The sequence below is a fragment of the Stenella coeruleoalba genome (assembly GCF_951394435.1).
Source record: "Stenella coeruleoalba genome assembly, chromosome: 16".
In the NCBI taxonomy this organism is placed as follows: domain Eukaryota; kingdom Metazoa; phylum Chordata; class Mammalia; order Artiodactyla; family Delphinidae; genus Stenella; species Stenella coeruleoalba.
Window position 1 is genome coordinate 80,235,993 of NC_137162.1, and position 19,274 is coordinate 80,255,266.

At 43.1% G+C, this 19,274-nt stretch overlaps 1 protein-coding gene across 2 annotated transcripts in view; it reads right to left on the minus strand.

Moving 5' to 3' along the window:
- Positions 1-18,349, minus strand: part of NTPCR (nucleoside-triphosphatase, cancer-related) — a 39,291-nt gene extending 20,942 nt beyond the window's left edge. For both annotated transcript variants that reach the window (XR_013824283.1, XM_079900246.1), the window contains exons 1-3: positions 18,190-18,349; positions 12,133-12,295; positions 11,560-11,656 (exon numbers count right to left, since the gene is read on the minus strand). Coding sequence is in view for 1 of the 2 variants with exons in the window: in XM_079900246.1 (XP_079756372.1) it covers positions 11,560-11,656; positions 12,133-12,295; positions 18,190-18,223 (294 nt within the window). In the remaining variant the exon portion in view is untranslated. The remainder of the gene's footprint in view (positions 1-11,559; positions 11,657-12,132; positions 12,296-18,189) is intronic.
- Between the last annotated feature and the right edge of the window lie 925 nt (positions 18,350-19,274).

The following is a 19,274-nucleotide window of genomic DNA, read 5'->3' on the forward strand; positions in this document are numbered from 1 at the left end:
CATAAACAGCTCCCTACTCACAGCTACTAGTTCAAAGGAAAAAAAGAATAAACGTACAGGGAAGAAACTGGTCAATTCCTTGATCGGGTAATCAAATTACCATCACCAACCATCACATGCCTCCAGATGAGAGGCCAGGAAGGATGCCTCACCACACACTACAGAATTCCAGCTGAACCCAATCACAAGGAACCATCAGAAAGCCCCAAAAGAGGAACATCCTATTAAAATAGAGCTGCACTCTTCAAAAATGTCACTGTCACAAAGGACAAAAAAAATGACTGTGGAAATGTTCCACATTAAAGGAGGCTATCAAGACACGACAACTAAAGGTAATGCCTGGCTCTAGACTGAAGGAAAAGAAATGTTACGAACAACACTGTTAAGTCAACTTATAAAACCAGCATATGAGGGGCAGGGTAGATCAAAGGATTTTCTCAGTAAACTGACTGAGGTTGACAACTGTGCCAATTACGTAACAGCACATCCTTACGCTTCGGGAAAAATACTGCACGTTTAGGACTTACGTACTGTGATGATTACAACATACTCTCAAATGGTCCTCCCCCAATTTATATGTTTATACAAACATACAGACACACACACACACAAGAAGAGAGAGGGAATAAACAGGGCAAATGTTAAAAATAGGTGACTCTGGATACCAAGTCCACAGGGGGTCTTGCACTATCCTTATCTTTACAAGGTTCTCTAGGAGTAAAATTATATCCAAATAAAGTTTTTAAAAGTTAAGACTCAATACAAAAAAAGAAAACACTCACATGCATACTTTCTCAGTATCTGGTTCAAGAAAAGCACCAACTCCTGGCATGAGAGCTTCCTTCTGACGGCGCACAGGGCTTCAGACCGATGTGCACAGGACAAGGGCCAGGAGGAAGGACAGAGCGGGTGGTCAGAGGGAGAAAGAAAGGCCAGTCGCACACATCCTTCTCCAGGCACACTTCCGGAGCACGTGACTTCCCCGTGCTTCTTGGGAGGGGGTGCAGAAGAGTCACGCGAAGGAGAGGAAACCCAGGGCAGCAGCCGGCTTGGCATCTAACCGCACAGAACTGCACCCCGGCCGGCAGTGGGAAGTGATGAGCAGCCCACCTGCCCGGTGGAACCCGGGAGATCACCGGAAGGGCGGCCACGACAAAGCCTGCACGGTGAACTAAGGAGCCAACCTTATACGATGCTTGCAGTTCTTCTTCCTATTTTGATTCACTGCAGGAATGCTTTTACTGAAAAATTTTTACTTTTCATGTCTGCACCAGATAGCTTCTAATTCCCCTTGCTGATCTTGTAATACGTATGTGTGATCGTGAGGTACAGAATCAGAACGTGGGGCGGAACCAAGAAGCGAATGCCAGGCTTGCTGACAGCGAAGGAGATTCTAAAGCATGCTTGGGCTCTTGTCAGCCTTTCAAGAACGGCTCCTGACTCGATTTTTCTAAATTCTTTCTAAAGCTCAGTGGCCTGAAATACTAAGTGGCCTTTCCAGGTCAAGGTATTAAAAAAAAGAACCTTTCCCTGGACAGTTGATCTCGCACCTTCAAATGAAGTTTCAAAGATCTGAAGCAGACTCTTCTTTCAGAATCAAAAGCAGATCCTGCTCTCAGAAAGAATATGCACTGAAAGCCATATTTTGAACAAAACAGAAAAACGCAACCAAGCGTGTGGGTTTTCAGTGGGTATTCTGGTTCTAGCTCATTATCCCTTCCACGGATCTTTATCAAAAATGACACTGCTCAGCCTAAAAAATAAGGCTTTGAGTAGACGTCTCTTGTTCTTCACAACCTTATAATCTGCTGTTACCGTTTTGTGTGAGTAGGAGATACACCGGGAACCAACAAAATGTTAAATCCTATACTGCATCAAATTCTAATAAAGCGTTCAAGGTGGCTGTCAAAAAGACCATTATGCAAAAGGCCAGCGTTATCCTAACAGCCTTGATCATTAGAAAACTGAAAAAGCAATCTTAATTACAGCAGCATCAGAAAATACAAAAGATCCATGAATAACCTTACAAAAAATTTTTTAAAAGAAACGGAAAGAGAGAGAGATTCTGTTTTGGCTGTAGAGAATGAAGACTGTCTGGAAGATGAGGATGTTCTTTATATTATAATAACTACATTTTTGTTAAATTCCAGTCACTTCATACAAGACTTTCTGTAACAGATTACAGTTCATACCAGTACTGCTGCTTATAAGCTGTTTGTCGTTGGGCAAATTACTTTCTATTCTATGCCTCAGTTTCCTCATCTGTAAAACAGGAAAACAGTGACAGTGTTGTCCTGAGGATTAAATGAGTTAGTGTCTGAAGCATAATTTGAACTCAGTAACTTTACCACCACCATTACTATTATCACCAACATTGCCACAATTTGGAAGAATAAGCAAACAAGAACGGATAAGACATTGTTTTGAAGAAGAGTAATACAAGTAATTACCAGAGTACTGATGCAAGCATCAAACAGATCAACGAAAGAGAACAGACAACCCTAAAACATTATACACACACATGTATTTTTTTAATATAATAAATGCAGCATCATAAACTAATGAGAAATGAGTTATTAACAGACGGTTTTGGAAAACCAGCTAAGTATTTGGAGAAAATCAATTGAGAGTCTCATTGAATATTACATTCCAGATAAATCCAGATGGATTAAAAAAATGTCAAAAAAAAAAAAGCACACAGAAGAAGAAACACATAGGTAAAAAATTTTATATTAACTTGGAATAGGAACAGACTTTCTCAATATTAAAAAAGAAAAAAAAAGGAAATCACCAAAGCGACAAACTGAAAAAGAGAATCAATAAAAATAAAAAAAGTTATTTACCTTATAAAAGATCTCTTTAAGCTAAAAGAAAAAAATGCGGAAATGAACAAACAACTTAGATTCTTAAAAATACCCAATAAAACAACTGAAAAACTTTTAACCTCATTAGTACTTTAAAAAGATAAATCAAAGCAAAGCAACGTGTTTTAGTATCAAAAGTCAGTATAGTGCTGAGTGTTGGCAGAAGTGCAGCAAGAGAAACACACATGCACATGGCAGGGCGTGCAAAGTGACACAACTGTCACACACACACAGCAACACCCTGGAAATTCACACCCCTCCACCCAGTATTCCACCCATAGGTCCCCCACAGGGAGACAGTCACGGCTGGATAAAGGATGATCCACAAAGAGGGCTTCCAGCAAAGTTACCTGCAACAGTGATAAATAAATTCAATATCCGACACTGAGGGAGTAACAGTTAAATCAGAGATGGAAATCCATACCACCATATATTATGCAATCATTAAAGTATCACAGTTGTTGTTGTTGTTTTTTGGCCACACCGCACCACTTGTGGGATCTTAGTTCCCCGACCAGGGATTGAACCCATGCCTCCTGCAGTGGAATCACGGAGTCCTAACCACTGGACCGCCAGGGAATTCCCAAAGTATCACAGTTTTGAAGATTATCATGTTGTGAGACCATTCCCATGTCACTCAATCGTATTAAATGAAAAAGCCCAAACCTATAAAACTATATTTGGCATTTTCCCCAATTTTGGATGACTATAATAAAGAAACGAGGTATAGAAAAAGGGCAGAAACAAAATATGCTAAAAGTGGTTAACTCAGTGATAAGACTGAGTTATCCATATTTTCTTTTCTTATTTTATACTTTTTACACATTTTCTACCTTAAGTATGTAGAACTTTAATACTCAAGAAAACAGTAAATGTTGTCAAATGAGGGAAGACGTAGCCATGGAATGAAAAGAAAAATCAACAATAGTAAAGTCTACAAGGGCTTTCTAAAAGCCTTACTGAGTCTAGAATGTTTACCATCTACTCTGTGTCGATTTCCCATGTGCCCATGGTGGTGGGCTGGCCTCCACTCCTGCCTGGGGAAGAGCAGCAAGAGCCCCACAGCAGGCTGGCTTCTGCCTGGCCTCAGGCTGCTGCTTTTCGGCTCCCAGACACATTCTTACTCCCCAACCCACAGGCATGGCCCTGCTGGCCCAAAGAATAATTTTTCTTATGTTTTTCACAGTACCTAAAAATAACAACTCAAAATATTTTTCAACGATAGTGAAATTTCTCACACATAGGAAGCACTTAATAGATATTCCTTAACTTATTGTCAGAGTTTGTGTTTTCATATACCCTGGGCACTAGAAGCTAACCCACTGTCTGTCTGTTTAAAGGCTCTCACCTGCCTGGAGGCATAACCCTCCCAAACCTCAGACTATACTACAAAGCTACAGTCATCAAAACAGCGTAGTGTTGGCACAAAAACAGAATATGGATCAATGGAATAGAATAGAGCCCAGAAATAAATCTACACACTTACCCAATTCCCTGGCAGTCGAGTGGTTAGGACTCCTCACTTTCCCTGACAGGGGCCGGGGTTCAAGCCCTGATCCGGGAACTAAGATCCCATAAGCCACCACCAAAAAAAAAAAACAAAAACCCTACACACTTATGGTTAATTAATCTTCAACAAAGGAGGCAAGAATATATCAATAAAATGGGAAAAAGTCTCTTCAGCAAGTGGTGCCGGGAAAACTGGACAGCTGCATGTAAATCAATGAAGCTAGAACGCACCTTCACACCATGCACAAAAATAGACTCAAAATGGCTTAAAGACTTAAATATAAAACAAGACACCATACAACTCCTAGAGGAGAACACAGGCAAAACATTCTATGACATAAATCATACCAATGTTTTCTTAGGTCAGTCTCCCAAGGCAATAGAAATAAACACAAAAATAAACAAATGGGACCTAATCAAACTTACAAGCTTTTGCACAGCAAAAGAAACCATAAACAAAACAAAAAAACAACCTACAGAATGGGAGAAAATATTTGCAAACAATGTGACTGACAAGGGCTTAATTTCCAAAATATACAAACAGCTCATACAACTCAACAACAAAAAAACAAACAACCCAATCGAAAAATGGGCAGAAGACCTAAATAGACATTTCTCCAAAGACATACAGATGGCCAATAGGCACAGGAAAAGATGCTCAACATCACTAACTATTAGAGAAATACAAATCAAAACTACAGTGAGGTACTACCTCATACTGGTCAGAATGGCCATCATTAAAAAATCTGCAAATAATAAATGCCAGAAAGGGTGTGGAGAAAAGAGAATGCTGAAACACTGTTGATGGGCATGTAAGTTGGTGCAGCCACTACGGAAAACAGTATGGAGGTTCCTCAAAAAACTAAAAATAGGGCTTCCCTGGTGGCACAGTGGTTGAGAATCTGCCTGCCAATGCAGGGGACATGGGTTCGAGCCCTGGTCTGGGAAGATCCCACATGCCGCGGAGCAACTGGGCCCGTGAGCCACAATTACTGAGCCTGTGCATCTGGAGCCTGTGCTCCGCAACAAGAGAGGCGGTGATAGTGAGAGGCCCACGCACCGCGATGAAGAGTGGACCCTGCTTGCCACAACTAGAGAAAGCCCTCGCACAGAAACGAAGACCCAACACAGCCATAAATAAATAAATAAAGCAAACTGTCAACAAGTAAAAATAAATAAACACTATTATATTTAAGGACAGTCTGTTCCTTTAAAAAAAAAAAACAAAACTAAAAATAGAGTTACTGTATGATCCAGCAATTCCACTCCTGGGCATATATCTGGACAAAACCATAATTCAAAAAGATACATGCGGGGCTTCCCTGGTGGCACAGTGGTTGAGAGTCCGCCTGCCGATGCAGGGGACACGGGTTCGTGCCCCGGTCCGGGAAGATCCCATGTGCCGCGGAGCGGCTGGGCCCATGAGCCATGGCCGCTGAGCTTGCGTGTCCGGAGCCTGTGCTCCGCAACAGGAGAGGCCACAACAGTGAGAGGCCCACGTACCACAAAAAAAAAAAAAAAAAAAAAAAAGATCCATGCACCCCTATGTTCATAGCAGCACTATTTACAATAGCCAAGACATGGAAACAACCTGACTGTCCACTGACAGATGAATGGATAAAGAAGATGTGGTACATATACACAATGGAATATTACTCAGCCATAAAAAAGAACGAAATAATGCCACTTGCAGCAACATGGATGGACCTAGCGATTAGCACACTAAGTGAAGTGAGTCAGAAAGACAGATACCATATGATATCACTTATATGTGGAATCTAAAATACGGCACGAATGAACTTAGCTACACAACAGAAACAGACTCACAGACATAGAGAACAGACTTGTGGTTGCCAAGGGGGACGGGGGAGGGGAGGGAAGCATTGGGAGTTTGGGGTTAACAGATGTAAACTATTACATAAAGGATGGATAAACAACAAGGTCCTACTATACAAAACAGGGAACTATATTCAATAACCTGGGATAAAACATAATGGAAAACAATGTAAAAAAGAGTGTCTATATGTGTATAATGGTGCCACTTGGCTGCACAGCAGAACTTAATGCAACATTGTAACTCAACTATATTTCAATAAAAAATAAAAAAACAACAAAAAAATAAAGGCTGTCACCGGCCTAAATGTGGTTTCTAAAACTTTCAGCTTACTTTAGTCGGTCACTCCAATTGCCAATAATAAAACCCGTCTCTCTATAATATCCTATTTTTGTTGCCTGTTACTTAAACTTTCTTTTCTTTCTTTCTTTCTTTTTTAAGTATAAAGGCAAAACACTAATTCCTTTTCCTTTCTTTGTCCCCAGTAAAATACAGGAGATGGGAGAAAAAATTCTGCTTCAGAAAAGAAACCCATGGATACGAACCTGCAGCCTGGGAAATTTTCCTACCTAGAATGTTGGAAGTCTGGGTTTGGTAATCAAAGTATAAAATATTGGAAGAGTCTGCTTTTCTTTCTTTTTTAACTAAGAAAAAAAAGCGATTCAAGTTCTTATTCCGGTCAGTACACGATTTCTTATATAATCCTGCAGATAGACGTCAAAGCCGTATGTGCACACTGCTCTCCGAGGACTGTCTGCTCTAAGCAAGGTAAGTAAAAATCATTCTTTATATGGATCCAGTACCCAAAGCCAGAGTCATCATCTGGAATTTGATTTGAAGTATTTCACTTGCTTCTTGAGCATTTAAGTAGAGAGGTAGGTATTTGACGGGAAAAGAACTAGAGAGAAAAATATCATGCTTCCTGACTGTTTCCGCACAAGACAACAGGCACGAGAGTCCCCAGTGCAGGGAACGAAAGTTCCTAGAGGAAGAAATCAGGAAGAAAGGTGAGGGGAGCAGGCGAGGGGGGGGCGAAGCCAAGGAGCAGGTGGGCTTGGAGGGGCAGCAGCCGCTACCAACACAGTGCAACATCCCGCCGGCCCCGGGAGTCAGAAGCTGCCCTCAGCAGGCAAACCTGACCTTTCCAGCAGCCAAAGCTTTGGCACCTGCCGAAGCCCTCACCGCCCCTTTTAGCTGAGCCCTGAATGAGCAGAGAGGCCAAGATATGAGGAGCCTGCCAACCACAGAAACAGCAGTGCCAAGGGCGGAAGGCTGGGGGCCGGGCACGAGGGGAACAGGCTGAGCTGGCAGGCGGGAGATGGGGAGGACGGAGGGCAGGAGGCCCGGACAGAGCCGGCCTTCCGGGCCCCGGGGAGGACCTTGGACTCGACTGCTGGTACGACGGAGACCGCCGCAAAGTTGATGAAGAATTGCCTCTTGAGACAGGTCCATACTCTTCAATCTTCACGACAGTATTATAAATCAATGGTGTGAGTCTATACTAGATGATATAAAACCCACATTCCTTAACAGGCGCCACAAAACCCTGCATCACGGGACTCTACCCGGCTCGCCCACCGCGCCTCCCCCACCTGCTCCCGCCCAGGGCCCCCGGCCTCGGTGTCTCTGCTTCTATCATCCGTGACGTTCTCCCAGACACCCCCATACAACACCCCAGGATTCCCTCCCGGAAGGGACGGTGCCCTCTGATCTTTTCATTTCATCCAAATGTCACCTCCTCAGAGCTCCTTCCTGGTCACCAGGTCTAAAGTCAGTTCCTCCTCCTTCTCTCACAGCACCCTGCTTTTCTTCTTGGCTGCATTTATGACAATTATACATTTATTTGTTTAATGTCTACATTTCCCACTAGAATGAGAGTTTGGGGAGAGTAGAAAACATGTTTTTTTCCTGACTGTATATCTGGGATTTGATAAATATTTGATGAATGAATGCAAAAAACAAGTAATACATAGTCAACAAAACCGAAAGTTGGTTCTTTGAAAAGAGCAACTAAATTGACAACCCTTTAACTATTACTGAAGTCCATAAAGAGAGGACTTAAATAATTAAAACGCATGAAAGAAGGGAAAATACCACAGACCTTACAAAATAAAAAGGATTACAGGGGAATATATAAACAACCGTATGCCGACGAATTAGATAACTTACTATCTAATGAAACGGTCCAATAAATTACTAAAAGACACAAATTACCACAACTGATTCAACGTGAAATAAAAAAATCAGCAGACCTATAACAAATAAAGAAATTGAATTCATAATTTAAAAGATTCCTATGAAGAAAAACCCAGGCCCACATGGTTTCACTGGTGAATTCTATCAAACATTCCAAGAAAAATTAATACCAGTCTTTTACAAACTCTTCCAAAAATTAGAAGAGGAAGGAATACTGCCTAGCTCATTCTACAAGACCACAATTACCCTGATATCAAAATTAGACAAAGATACTACAAGAAAAGAGAGCTACGGTCCACATCCCTTATGAATGTAGATGCAGAAATCCTCAACAAAATACTAGCAAACAGAATCCGGCAACATATAAAAGAAATATACATATGCCATGACCAAGAGGGATTTATTTCAAGAAAACAAAGTAGGTTTAACATCCAAATATGAATGTAATATACTATATTAATATAATATAGGATAAAAATCACATAGTCACCGCTATAAATGCAGAAAAAGGATCTGACAAAACCCAACACTTCTTCACTTTAAAACACAAATGTTAAACCACAAGCTAGAAACAGAAAGGAACATCGTCAACCTGGTGTTAGCCGTCCACAAACAACCTACCCCTAACATCATACGTGACGGCGGGGGAATGAGAGCTTTCTTCCTGAGATCAGGAACGAGACCAGGAGGTCCACTTGCGACGCTTCTATTCATCACTGAACTGAGCTTCTGGCTGAGGCGGTTAGGAAAGAAAACAAAATAAAAGGCATCCAAAGTGGACAGGAAAAAGTAAAATGATCCCCGTTTGCAGATGATATCATTTTGTAACTAGAAAATTCTAAGGAATTCATTAAAGAACTATTAGTTTGACAACTATTAGTTTGCAGGATACAAGGTCTATACACAAAAATCAACAGTATTTCTGTACATTAGTAATGAACATTCCAAAAATAAAATTAGGAAAATAATTCTATTTACAATATCATCAAAAAGTATAAAATAGTAAGGTATAAATTTTTTAAAAAGAAGCATAAGACTTATATGCTGGAAACTACAAAACAACATGGCTGAACGAAATTAAAGACACTCTAAGTAAATAAAAAGACATGTCATTCATGTTCATGGATCTAAAGATTTAATATTGTTAAGATAGCAATACTCCCCAAATTAATTTATAGATTCAATACAATCTCTATCAAAATTCTAGCTTCAGTAATCAAACAGTGTGCTTCTGATATAAGAATAGATGGAACCGACATGAGGATAAACAGAATAGAATTGAAAATCTAAAATCAATCCTTATACTCATGGTCAATTGATTTCTAAAAGAGTGCCAAGACAATTAAATGGAAAAAGAATAGTCTTGTCAACAAATGGTTCTGAAACAACTGGATATTTATATGCAAAAGAATGACTTTCGATCCACACCTTACAACATATACAAAAATCAATTCAGAACAGACCACAGGCCTAAATGCATTTGTAAAACTCTTGGAAGAACACATGGGAGTTAATCTTCCTGAAACTGTGTTAGTAAAGCACCAAAAGCACAAACAACATTAAGAAAAATAGATACACTGGACTTTTCAAAAATAAGAACATTTGTGGCCTTTCCTGGTGGCCCAGTGGTTAAGACTCTGTGCTGCCACTGCAGGGGGCACGGGTTCAATCCCTGATCGGGGAAGTTTTGCATGCCACGCCACGCGGCCAAAAAAGTTTCTAAAAAATAAATAAATAAAAACATTTGTGTCATCACATCGAGAAAGTAAGGACAACTACAGAGTTGATGAATACAGTCGTCCCTGGGCATCCGCAGGGCACTGGTTCCAGGGTCCTCCCCCACACACCGAATCCACGGATGCTCAAGTCCCTCAGATAAGATGGCACAATGGTCCCCCATATCCATGGAACCCCTGGATACGGAGAGCCAACTGTATACCTGCATATCACATCCAGATGGCCAATAAGTACATGACACGATGCTCAACATCAGTAGGTCAATAGGGAAATGCAAATGAAAACACAGTGCGACAACGCTTCACACCTACTAGAAGGGGTACAGTTACAAAGACAGTAACGATTAGCAAGGATGTGGAGAAACTGAAACCATCATCCATTGCTGGCAGGAATGTAAAACAGCACAGCTAGTTTGGAAAACACTCTAGTCATTTCCCAAAAAGTTATATATAGAACTACCTCATGACCCAGCATTTCCACTCGTAGGTATATACTCAAGAGACCTAAAAACAGATGTCTACCCAAAAACTTGGACACAATTGTTCAGGGCAGCATTATTCATAATAGCCAAAAAGTAGAAACTCATCCAAATGTTCACCAGCTGAAGAATAGATAAATAAAATAAGGTATATCCATATAATGGAATATCACACAGCCATGAAAAGGAACGAAGCACTGGTATGCACTGTGATGTGGATAAACCCCGTAAATATTATGCCAAGTGAAACAGGCTCGTCACAGAAAGACCACATATGGTATCATTCCCTTTCTAGGAAATCTCCAGAATGCTCAAATCTACAGACAGAGAAGCAGGGTAGTGCCTGCCAGGGGCTGGGGACACGGGAATGGAGACTGCTTCATGGGTGTGGGGTTTCTTTTCGGGATGGCAAAAATGTTCTAAAATTAGGCTGTGTTAATTGGTTGCACAATCCTATGAATACCTGAGAAAAAAATGAACTGTATATTTTAAATGGGTGAACTGTATGGTATGTGAATTATATCTCAATAAACCTGTTTAAAAAAATACAGGTAATACAGTGATATAATGTGTTACGTGCTTACCATTATGTTCATATGACATTTTACCTTCCTAAATGTTTATGTGCTGTGCTGTGAAAACAGGGTTAAGATATACACAAGGGGAAAGCAGAGGAAAGACTCATCTTTGGGGACCATGGTAGCTAGGCATCAGAGCCCTCCCAATGTAAAATACTTACATATGCTGAATTTCTGTAACAAGGAGTTTACTTGTAGTTCGGAGTGACAGTAAATTATGTGGCATATCCTTACTAAGGCTCAATCAATTGAAGACTTTTAAGCTGTAAATGCAAAACTGGCCTCTCTGTAAGAGCGAAAGCCAGCAATTCCCACAAGGCATGGAGAACAGACGGGCTCAAAAAACCAGAAACACGCACTCACATTCCTCAAGACAGGAAGCACCAGCTGCTCGAAGGAAGTCAGATCCACCACATACTGCCCAACACAGCACTCACGCTTTCCAGGCGGAAGCTCTGACCTGAAAGAAAAGATAGTACATCCTTTGTCGAAAGACCCCTCTACTGATTTCTGGGTTTTAGCTACTCCACTGAGCCTCTGGCCTTCTGCGTGTGCTAAACCAAACAGAAAGTGGCAGTGAGCAAAGGTGACCTGATTCCACACCCTTTCCTGAGAGCAGGGCTAACACCGGTGGGCACACCACCACCCACGGCCCGGCAGCTGCCTTCGGGGAGCTGGCACATGACCTAATCTTAGAAGAGTGACGTGAGAAACAGGGCTACGAAGTACCAAGTGAGAAGAGCTTACTACTCAGTGGAATACGTTCTAAGTGGAATATGGTATTTTCAACTTTGTTTTTTATGTGATGATTTCAACCTCTGTTTTCTTTTTCCAAGAAATCCGTAAAGGCTCAGGATTCTTCAAGATAGAAGAGATCACCTGGCTCAGCCCTGGGCCCAGGGAGAATAAAACACCACGGAAATGAAGCTGCAGTACCCAATCCTGGATAAAGGTCCGCGGGCGCCAGACAACGTGACAACATCGAACCCTATTCTTCTTCCTCCCTGTCTGACTTCTTCTGTATAGAACCCGTCGACAGGCACGCCAGAGGACTTTAAAACTTCACTGACTTTCTGGATCAACGTTGTTTTTCCAACCCCTAAAAAAAAAAAAAAAAAAAAAAAAAGCCCATTAGGAACCACTGCTTTGCTGGAGCACAGGAATCACCAGGAGGAGAGAAACAGGCTGCAAATGGATTTTATGAATGTTAATGTCACTTAATTTTGACTGCTCCAGGTGTTAAAACTCTTGAATTTCAAGTAGAAACAAGCATAATAAAAATATGAATGGTATCTTGAAGTTTATTTTTAAATTCTGAAACAGTATTGGTTTTGTCACATACACCATCCCAGAACCAGGTGAGTGGTTTGCTGATAAAAATCTCAAGTGCAATTTACATCCTAGGAGACGAGCTTCTACTTTCTCCTAGGTTTACTCTCCTTGGGGGAGCAAACTTTTTCCCCTAGAAAGTAAAGCTGGTCAAGCTTCGGTCAAAGGCTGCATGCTTTAAGTTAGGATTTTAAGACACTCTGGACCACCATTTAACAGTGGGAACCTCACTTCAGTCCTCCACAAACTTACATTGTATGTGTCCCGAAAGCAGGACTCTCAAATACCACGAACACCACTAGAAATGGCAGCTTTTCAACTTTTTCCACAAGAGCAATCCCATCAGGGTGGCCACCCCTTGGAGTGTTCCTAAGCATTCCTTCTGCTTGCCCACAACCCCTTCCCAGATTACAAGCTGTGCACTTGCACCTGCCCATCCTCCACACCCAGGACCCCTTCCTTTCCTTCCGGCCTGGCCCCTGGACTACTCGGATTAACTCTTGGGTGTTTACAAGTAACATAACGATACTAATCACTGACACCGTGGAGCCAGGCCCTGGTCTCGCATGCCTCGCAAGCATTTTGTTGGTTGAATTCTCACAACCACCCTCTGAAGCAGTTACCATCCTTGTCCCTATTTTACAGATGAAGAAACTGAGGCACAGAGAGGTTAGGTAACTTGGCCACGGTTACACACCTAGGAAGGACCATACATTTTAACAGGGGCCTTCATCTGCCACCATGACTTTGTTTATAGGAGACTTGCTCCCATACAGATTAAAGTCAATGGCATCATGATTACCAAAAAAGGGGGACAAAAAGGTCTGTAACAGAGCTATTCTGAAATACAACAGGGTTGCAAATCATATTATTTCTATGGCTGCCCAGAGCCATCAGGGATCCCCAACGGGCCTTTTAACCTTCCTTGAAATAAAATACGATCTGTCATTTAAAGCATCTCTCCTCCAGACTTCACACTAGCAAACAATGGCACGTGGCCTTCTGGAACACGAGCAGCAGCCCACGCTCCCGTGACTAGGAAAGAACTACGCAGGGTCGTGACCCCAGCTCTGTCCTTTGGTAACTGCCGCTTTAGGAGTCGCTGAAGAATCTGCTTAACAAGGCAAGCGGCCTTGGGGGATGTGTAAGCTGGGACTTTCCCGAAGGGCCATTTCTACCACAGTACACGGCAATGCCACAGCTAGGAATTCATCCTCAGCAATGAATCTGACAACGGTACAGAGACACAAGGAACCGGATGTTCACGTCACCATTCTTCGTAATTGTGCAAAACACAGAAACAATTTAATGTTGATCTATAATGCTGACTGTTAAATTATGGTATCATGTGTGTAATGACACAAACACACAGGAATCTCATGCAGTCATTATTAAAGAGAATACTCTTTACCTATGGAAACAGTTTACTGGTTAGCATGGAAAACAGACCACAGTGTATGAAAACAATATATGGAGAAGAAGCAGGTTAAGAAACAGCAGACAGGGCTTCCCTGGTGGCACAGTGGTTGAGAATCCACCTGCCAATGCAGGGGACACGGGTTCGAGCCCTGGTCCGGGAAGATCCCACATGCCACGGAGCAACTAAGCCCGTGAGCCACAACTACTGAGCCCGTGTGCCACAACTACTGAGCCCGTGTGCCACAACTACTGAAGCCCGCAAGCTCTAGGGCCTGTGCTCCGCAACAAGAGAAGCCACCGCAATGAGAAGCCCGTGCACCACAACGAGGAGTAGCCCCCGCTCGCCGCAACTAGAGAAAGCCTGTGCAGCAACGAAGACTCAACACAGCCAGAAACAATAAAATAAAATAAATAAATTAAAAAAAATAAAAAAAGAAACAGCAGACACACATAGTAGTATTCTATTATATATGTATATATATATATTTTTTATTTATTTATTTTTTTGCTGTAGGTGGGCCTCTCACTGTTGTGGCCTCTCCCGTTGCGGAGCACAGGCTCCGGATGCGCAGGCTCAGCAGCCATGGCTCACGAGCCCAGCAGCTCCGCGGCATGTGGGATCTTCCCGGACCGGGGCACGAACCCGTGTCCCCTGCATCGGCAGGCGTACTCTCAACCACTGCGCCACCAGAGAAGCCCCATTATATTTTTTAAAGGCCACAAATAACAAATGTTGGTGAGGATGTAGAGAAAAGGGAACCCTTGTACACTATTGATGTGAATGTAAATTGGTGTAGCCACTGTGGAAAACAGTATGGAGGTTCCTCAAAAAACTAAAAACAGAACTACCTTATTATCCAGCAATTCCACTCCTGGGTATATACCCAAAGAAAACAAAAACACTAATTTGAAAAGATAAATGTACCCCAATGTTCATAGCAGAATTATTTACAACAGCCAAGATATGGAAATTTCCATCAACAGATGAATGGATAAAGAAGATGTGGTACATATATACAATGGAATATTACCCAGTCATAAAAAAGAATGAAATTTTGCCATTTGCAGCAACATGGATGGACCCAAAGGGTATTACGCTTACTGAAATAAGTCAGAGAAAGACAAATACTGTATGTTATCACTTACATATGGAATCTAAAAAATAAAACAAACTAGTGAATATAACAAAAAAGAAAAATATAAAGAACAAACTAGTGGTTACCAGTGGGGAGAGGGAAGGTAGGAGGGGCAAGACAGGGAATAAACAGTTAAAAACTACTATGTATAAAATAAATAACCTGCAAGGATACACTGTACAACACAGAGAATATAGCCAATATTTTATAATAACTATAAATGGAGTATAATCTTTAGAAACTGTGAATAACTATGTTGTACACCTGAAACTTATATAATATTGTAAATCAACTATACCTCAATTTAAAAAAAAAGTGAAGTATGCATATGTTTATTGAAGAAAATGTTGAGAACACAGAAAGGTTTACAGCATTTATTTCTGTATGTTGGAAACCCATGTGATTTTCACTTCTTTAAAATTTTTCTTGATTTCATTGGTTTTTTTTTTTGGTCTTATAGTAAGTGGTTATTACTATTAATTTAAGAAAAAACAAAGCTATTTACATTATGCAAAATACAAAATGGAACAGCTGTAACAAAAGGGGACATTGTGGGTCCGATCTGTGAGGGAGAACATTATGAAGCAAGAGGAGGCCTTGGGCTCAAGTCCCTTTCTTCCTCTTCGGCTCTAGAAACCTTCCGGTGAATTTTTCACCTCCGTTAATTAAGCTACTACCCTAGTGTTGTCTACACTGGCTAAGAAGTGGCCTGTGTGAGAAGGAGACCCCAAGCTGAAAGGTCCACACCATGCACAGACAAGAACAGGTCAGAAAGCTCCAGAATTATGTTGGCTCTGGTTCTCCCATAAAGCTGACCCTGAAATAAAGACTCAAATACAGGCAGTTTAAATTGGGAAGCAACACCCCAAGACGACATGCTGGTAGGAAGATAATCGCATTATCAAGTAAGTTACCACTGTGGGTAGCTTAATCCCACTGGGAAATCCTAGGACACAGTTCTGGACCCAAGGCTCCGAGTTCTCCTGTCTGAGGGGTGAGGAAGTAAGGAGTTTACCTGCTCACTTCCATCTATCATGGCTCAAGGCTGCTCCTGAGGGAAGGCATTCCCTGGCCCTCAGGCCTGCCCTGTGCAGGCAGAGTGGGCTCCAGGGACCAGAGAAAGCCCTCCAGGATGGGTCAGAGGCTCTATAGTTGGAAGCTGGAAAAAATGCTAAGTGCCAAAGACACATGGGTGAGGCCCTGACAGTGTAGAAAACAAAAAGTGACCTCTTTGAGAAGATACCTTACCCGATGGTCTGAACGTGTAGAGATTGATTGATTGATTGATTTATATTTATTTTTTACACAACTTTATTGGAGTATAATTGCTTCACAATGCTGTGTTAGTTTCTGTTGTACAACAAAGTGAATCAGCTATATGCATACATATATCCCCATATCCCCTCCCTCTTGCGTCTCCCTCCCACCCTCCCTATCCCACCCCTCTAGGTGGTCACAAAGCACCGAGCTGCTCTCCCTGTGCTATGTGGCTGCTTCCCACTAGCTATCAATTTTACATTTGTGAACACGTAGAGATTTAGACCGCCGGCAGAGTTTGGGATTGGGTTGGTGAGAGAAAGAAACTAAGTCAATGAGAAAACAACATTAGACAACAACTCCAAAGAGAAAAAAAAAATTGTTCACAAAGGGAAAAGAAATGATAGATTACTCCAAGGCTCTTCTGTGATTAGCTTTTGCTAATAATACTGTAAACACTGACCACTGAGCTAATTAAAATTACAGGATAACTGCGTTACGAAGATTAGGAGGAAGAGAAGGTGAGTGGGTTTGAGGACAGGCTTAAGAGAGCTATACTGTAGGAATGAGTCTTCCAATTATGTGTATGTACATAAAACTTTTATGAAGAAGGAAACAGAAAGAAGAACCAGTATTGGCCAGGCGAGCCTCTGTCCCCACCCACCTCCGGGACGCAGCCAGGTACCATCACAATAACAAGCCACCTCTGTTATGAAACACATCGATGTCTTGGGGCCAGCCTGCTGAGAAAACTGCATTCCAAGTTTCAAATAAAGGACTGACAAATCAACTTTCAGAAGATGGTCCTTTACCTCTGGGTATCAGAAATTTCTCACAACACCTCCCTCCTCAGCACTCCCCCACTGCCTGGTAAAAATAAAATCCCAGAATCTGCAATATTAAGTTAGCCTTTGCTCCTGAAGGCTAAAAACGATAATCATTAAAATAAAGTGAAAGAGAATTTCAGGCCCAGGGTAACAATGGTTGATATCTGAACCCACAGCTAACTTGAAAACTGCAAGGAAGCTGAAGAAATCACTTTCTGCTTAGGCCCATCTTTTTTTTTTTTTTCCCCTTAATGTATCTGATGCTGCTACAACTTTTCTGCCTCTTCTTTCAATAATGAGTTATCCACGTGCGGCATCTTGGCTTAAAAGGCATCTACGTTCTCCCCCAGACTCTCATTTGAAAGCACACTATCTCCTTTCAAAGGTGAGACCTTCACAGCCCGAGGGCTGAGGGATCTGCATTAGAAGAGACAGACGCAGACGCACGCCCTGGGTGGGCGGTGCCCTGTAGGTACCAAAGCTCTTAACCTGCGGCCTCACTCATGGAGGGAATTCAGTGGGTCGGTGAACGTGGATGGGGAACACGGCAGCATGTTTAGTTTCACTACCCTGCAACTGAAATCCCGCTCTTCCTTTCATGATGAGTGCAGGTTAGGAGCACGTGTAACTATCGACAGAAACCACACACCTTCGATTCCACCGCGGTGGTGGTAGAGATTCTGAAATACCTTTCGTGTCCATCACAACTTCACAACTGCGGGAGTTATTACTGCTGCCGCCGCCCCTGCTATTTAATATTTAAGACCGAAGCCCGGGGGCGACCCCATCACAAGCTGGTTCCTGTTCTCCTGTAGTTGGCCTCATTTCACTTATCTGATGGACTCACAGTCACGTTTTCCGGGAAAAACACGCAGGCTTCAGACCACCAAGCGTGTAACTTACATGGGGAATTTTAGAGGCCACCGGCCGGAGCCCCTTGCCCAAAGCACCGGACCGCCCCCAGCCCGCGCACCCCTCACGTCCACCCCTCGGCCTCCCGGAGGCGCAGACCCGGGCGGGGTTACCTGGGGGTCCCGTCAGGAACACGTGCCGGGCCATACGGGTATGACCGGGTGGGGGTCACGGCCCGGGGGGGTCGGGGTCGAAGTCGCCGAACGGGGCAGGGGTCGGGGTCGCGACCCAGAGTCCGCCCCGCAACGCCGCAGTCCCCACCTCCGCCGGCCGGAAGCACCGCCCTCTCGGCCGCGCATGCGCTCTCCCCATTCAGCCTCGGCCCGCGCATGCGCCCTCCGCTCTCAGCCCCGGTCCCCGCGAGCGGCGTCCGCCCGTCTAGGGTGGGAGGATAGTGGTCCGGTCTTCTGCGCGTCCCTGTATTCCAGCCTCGGTGTTAGACTTACGTGGGGTGTTTGCGAGGAGATGTGCGTGAGAGCGTGTTACTAAACCAGTCCTGCTCCAGGTGGGCGCCGTTGCCCGAGCTCTGTTCCCGGGATGGGACCTGCGAGCTGAAATTCCCCCGGGCTGCGGGGATCAGCCCTTCTGAAGGAGCCTTGGTCCCTGGAAGCCTTCCCCAAAGAAGGAGGCTTTGCTACCGATTGGAACTATTTACCCAGTGTTGTCAGCCGTGACGGCAGAGTAGTATCAACTGGTTAAAAGTGCCTGATGCCTGGGCTCCAACTCCAGACATTCGGAGTGATTGATCTTGGGCGAGCCCTGAGCATCTCGAGCTTTTTTGCTGTTGTTGTTATTGTTGAAACTCCTCGGCAGTTTCTAAAGGCCCATCTTCAACCGTGCACATGAAGACCAATTTTCCCTTCTTGTCATCATCCGATAAATGTAAACCAACGCAAGACCCAGCTGTTGGATTTCCCTGTGCAAAGCATTAAGTGGCTTCCCCCCCCCCCCCACTTCACCACTTGAGGGGTTTCAGCCCATGAAATGAAGTGGCAATGGCTTTGGGCCAGAATTACCTGTAAACTCTTTCAGTCTAATATGTGTACAGTTTGTCTCCTGATCGATCATCTCCGTTCAGAGAAAGCAATTTCAGTGAGTGCTCAACTTAATTGGTGTGCGCCCATCCAGGACCTCCACGGCTCCCTTTAGCCTGGATATACACCAGTCAGATGGCCTCTGTTTCTTGCTGCTTGAAAAG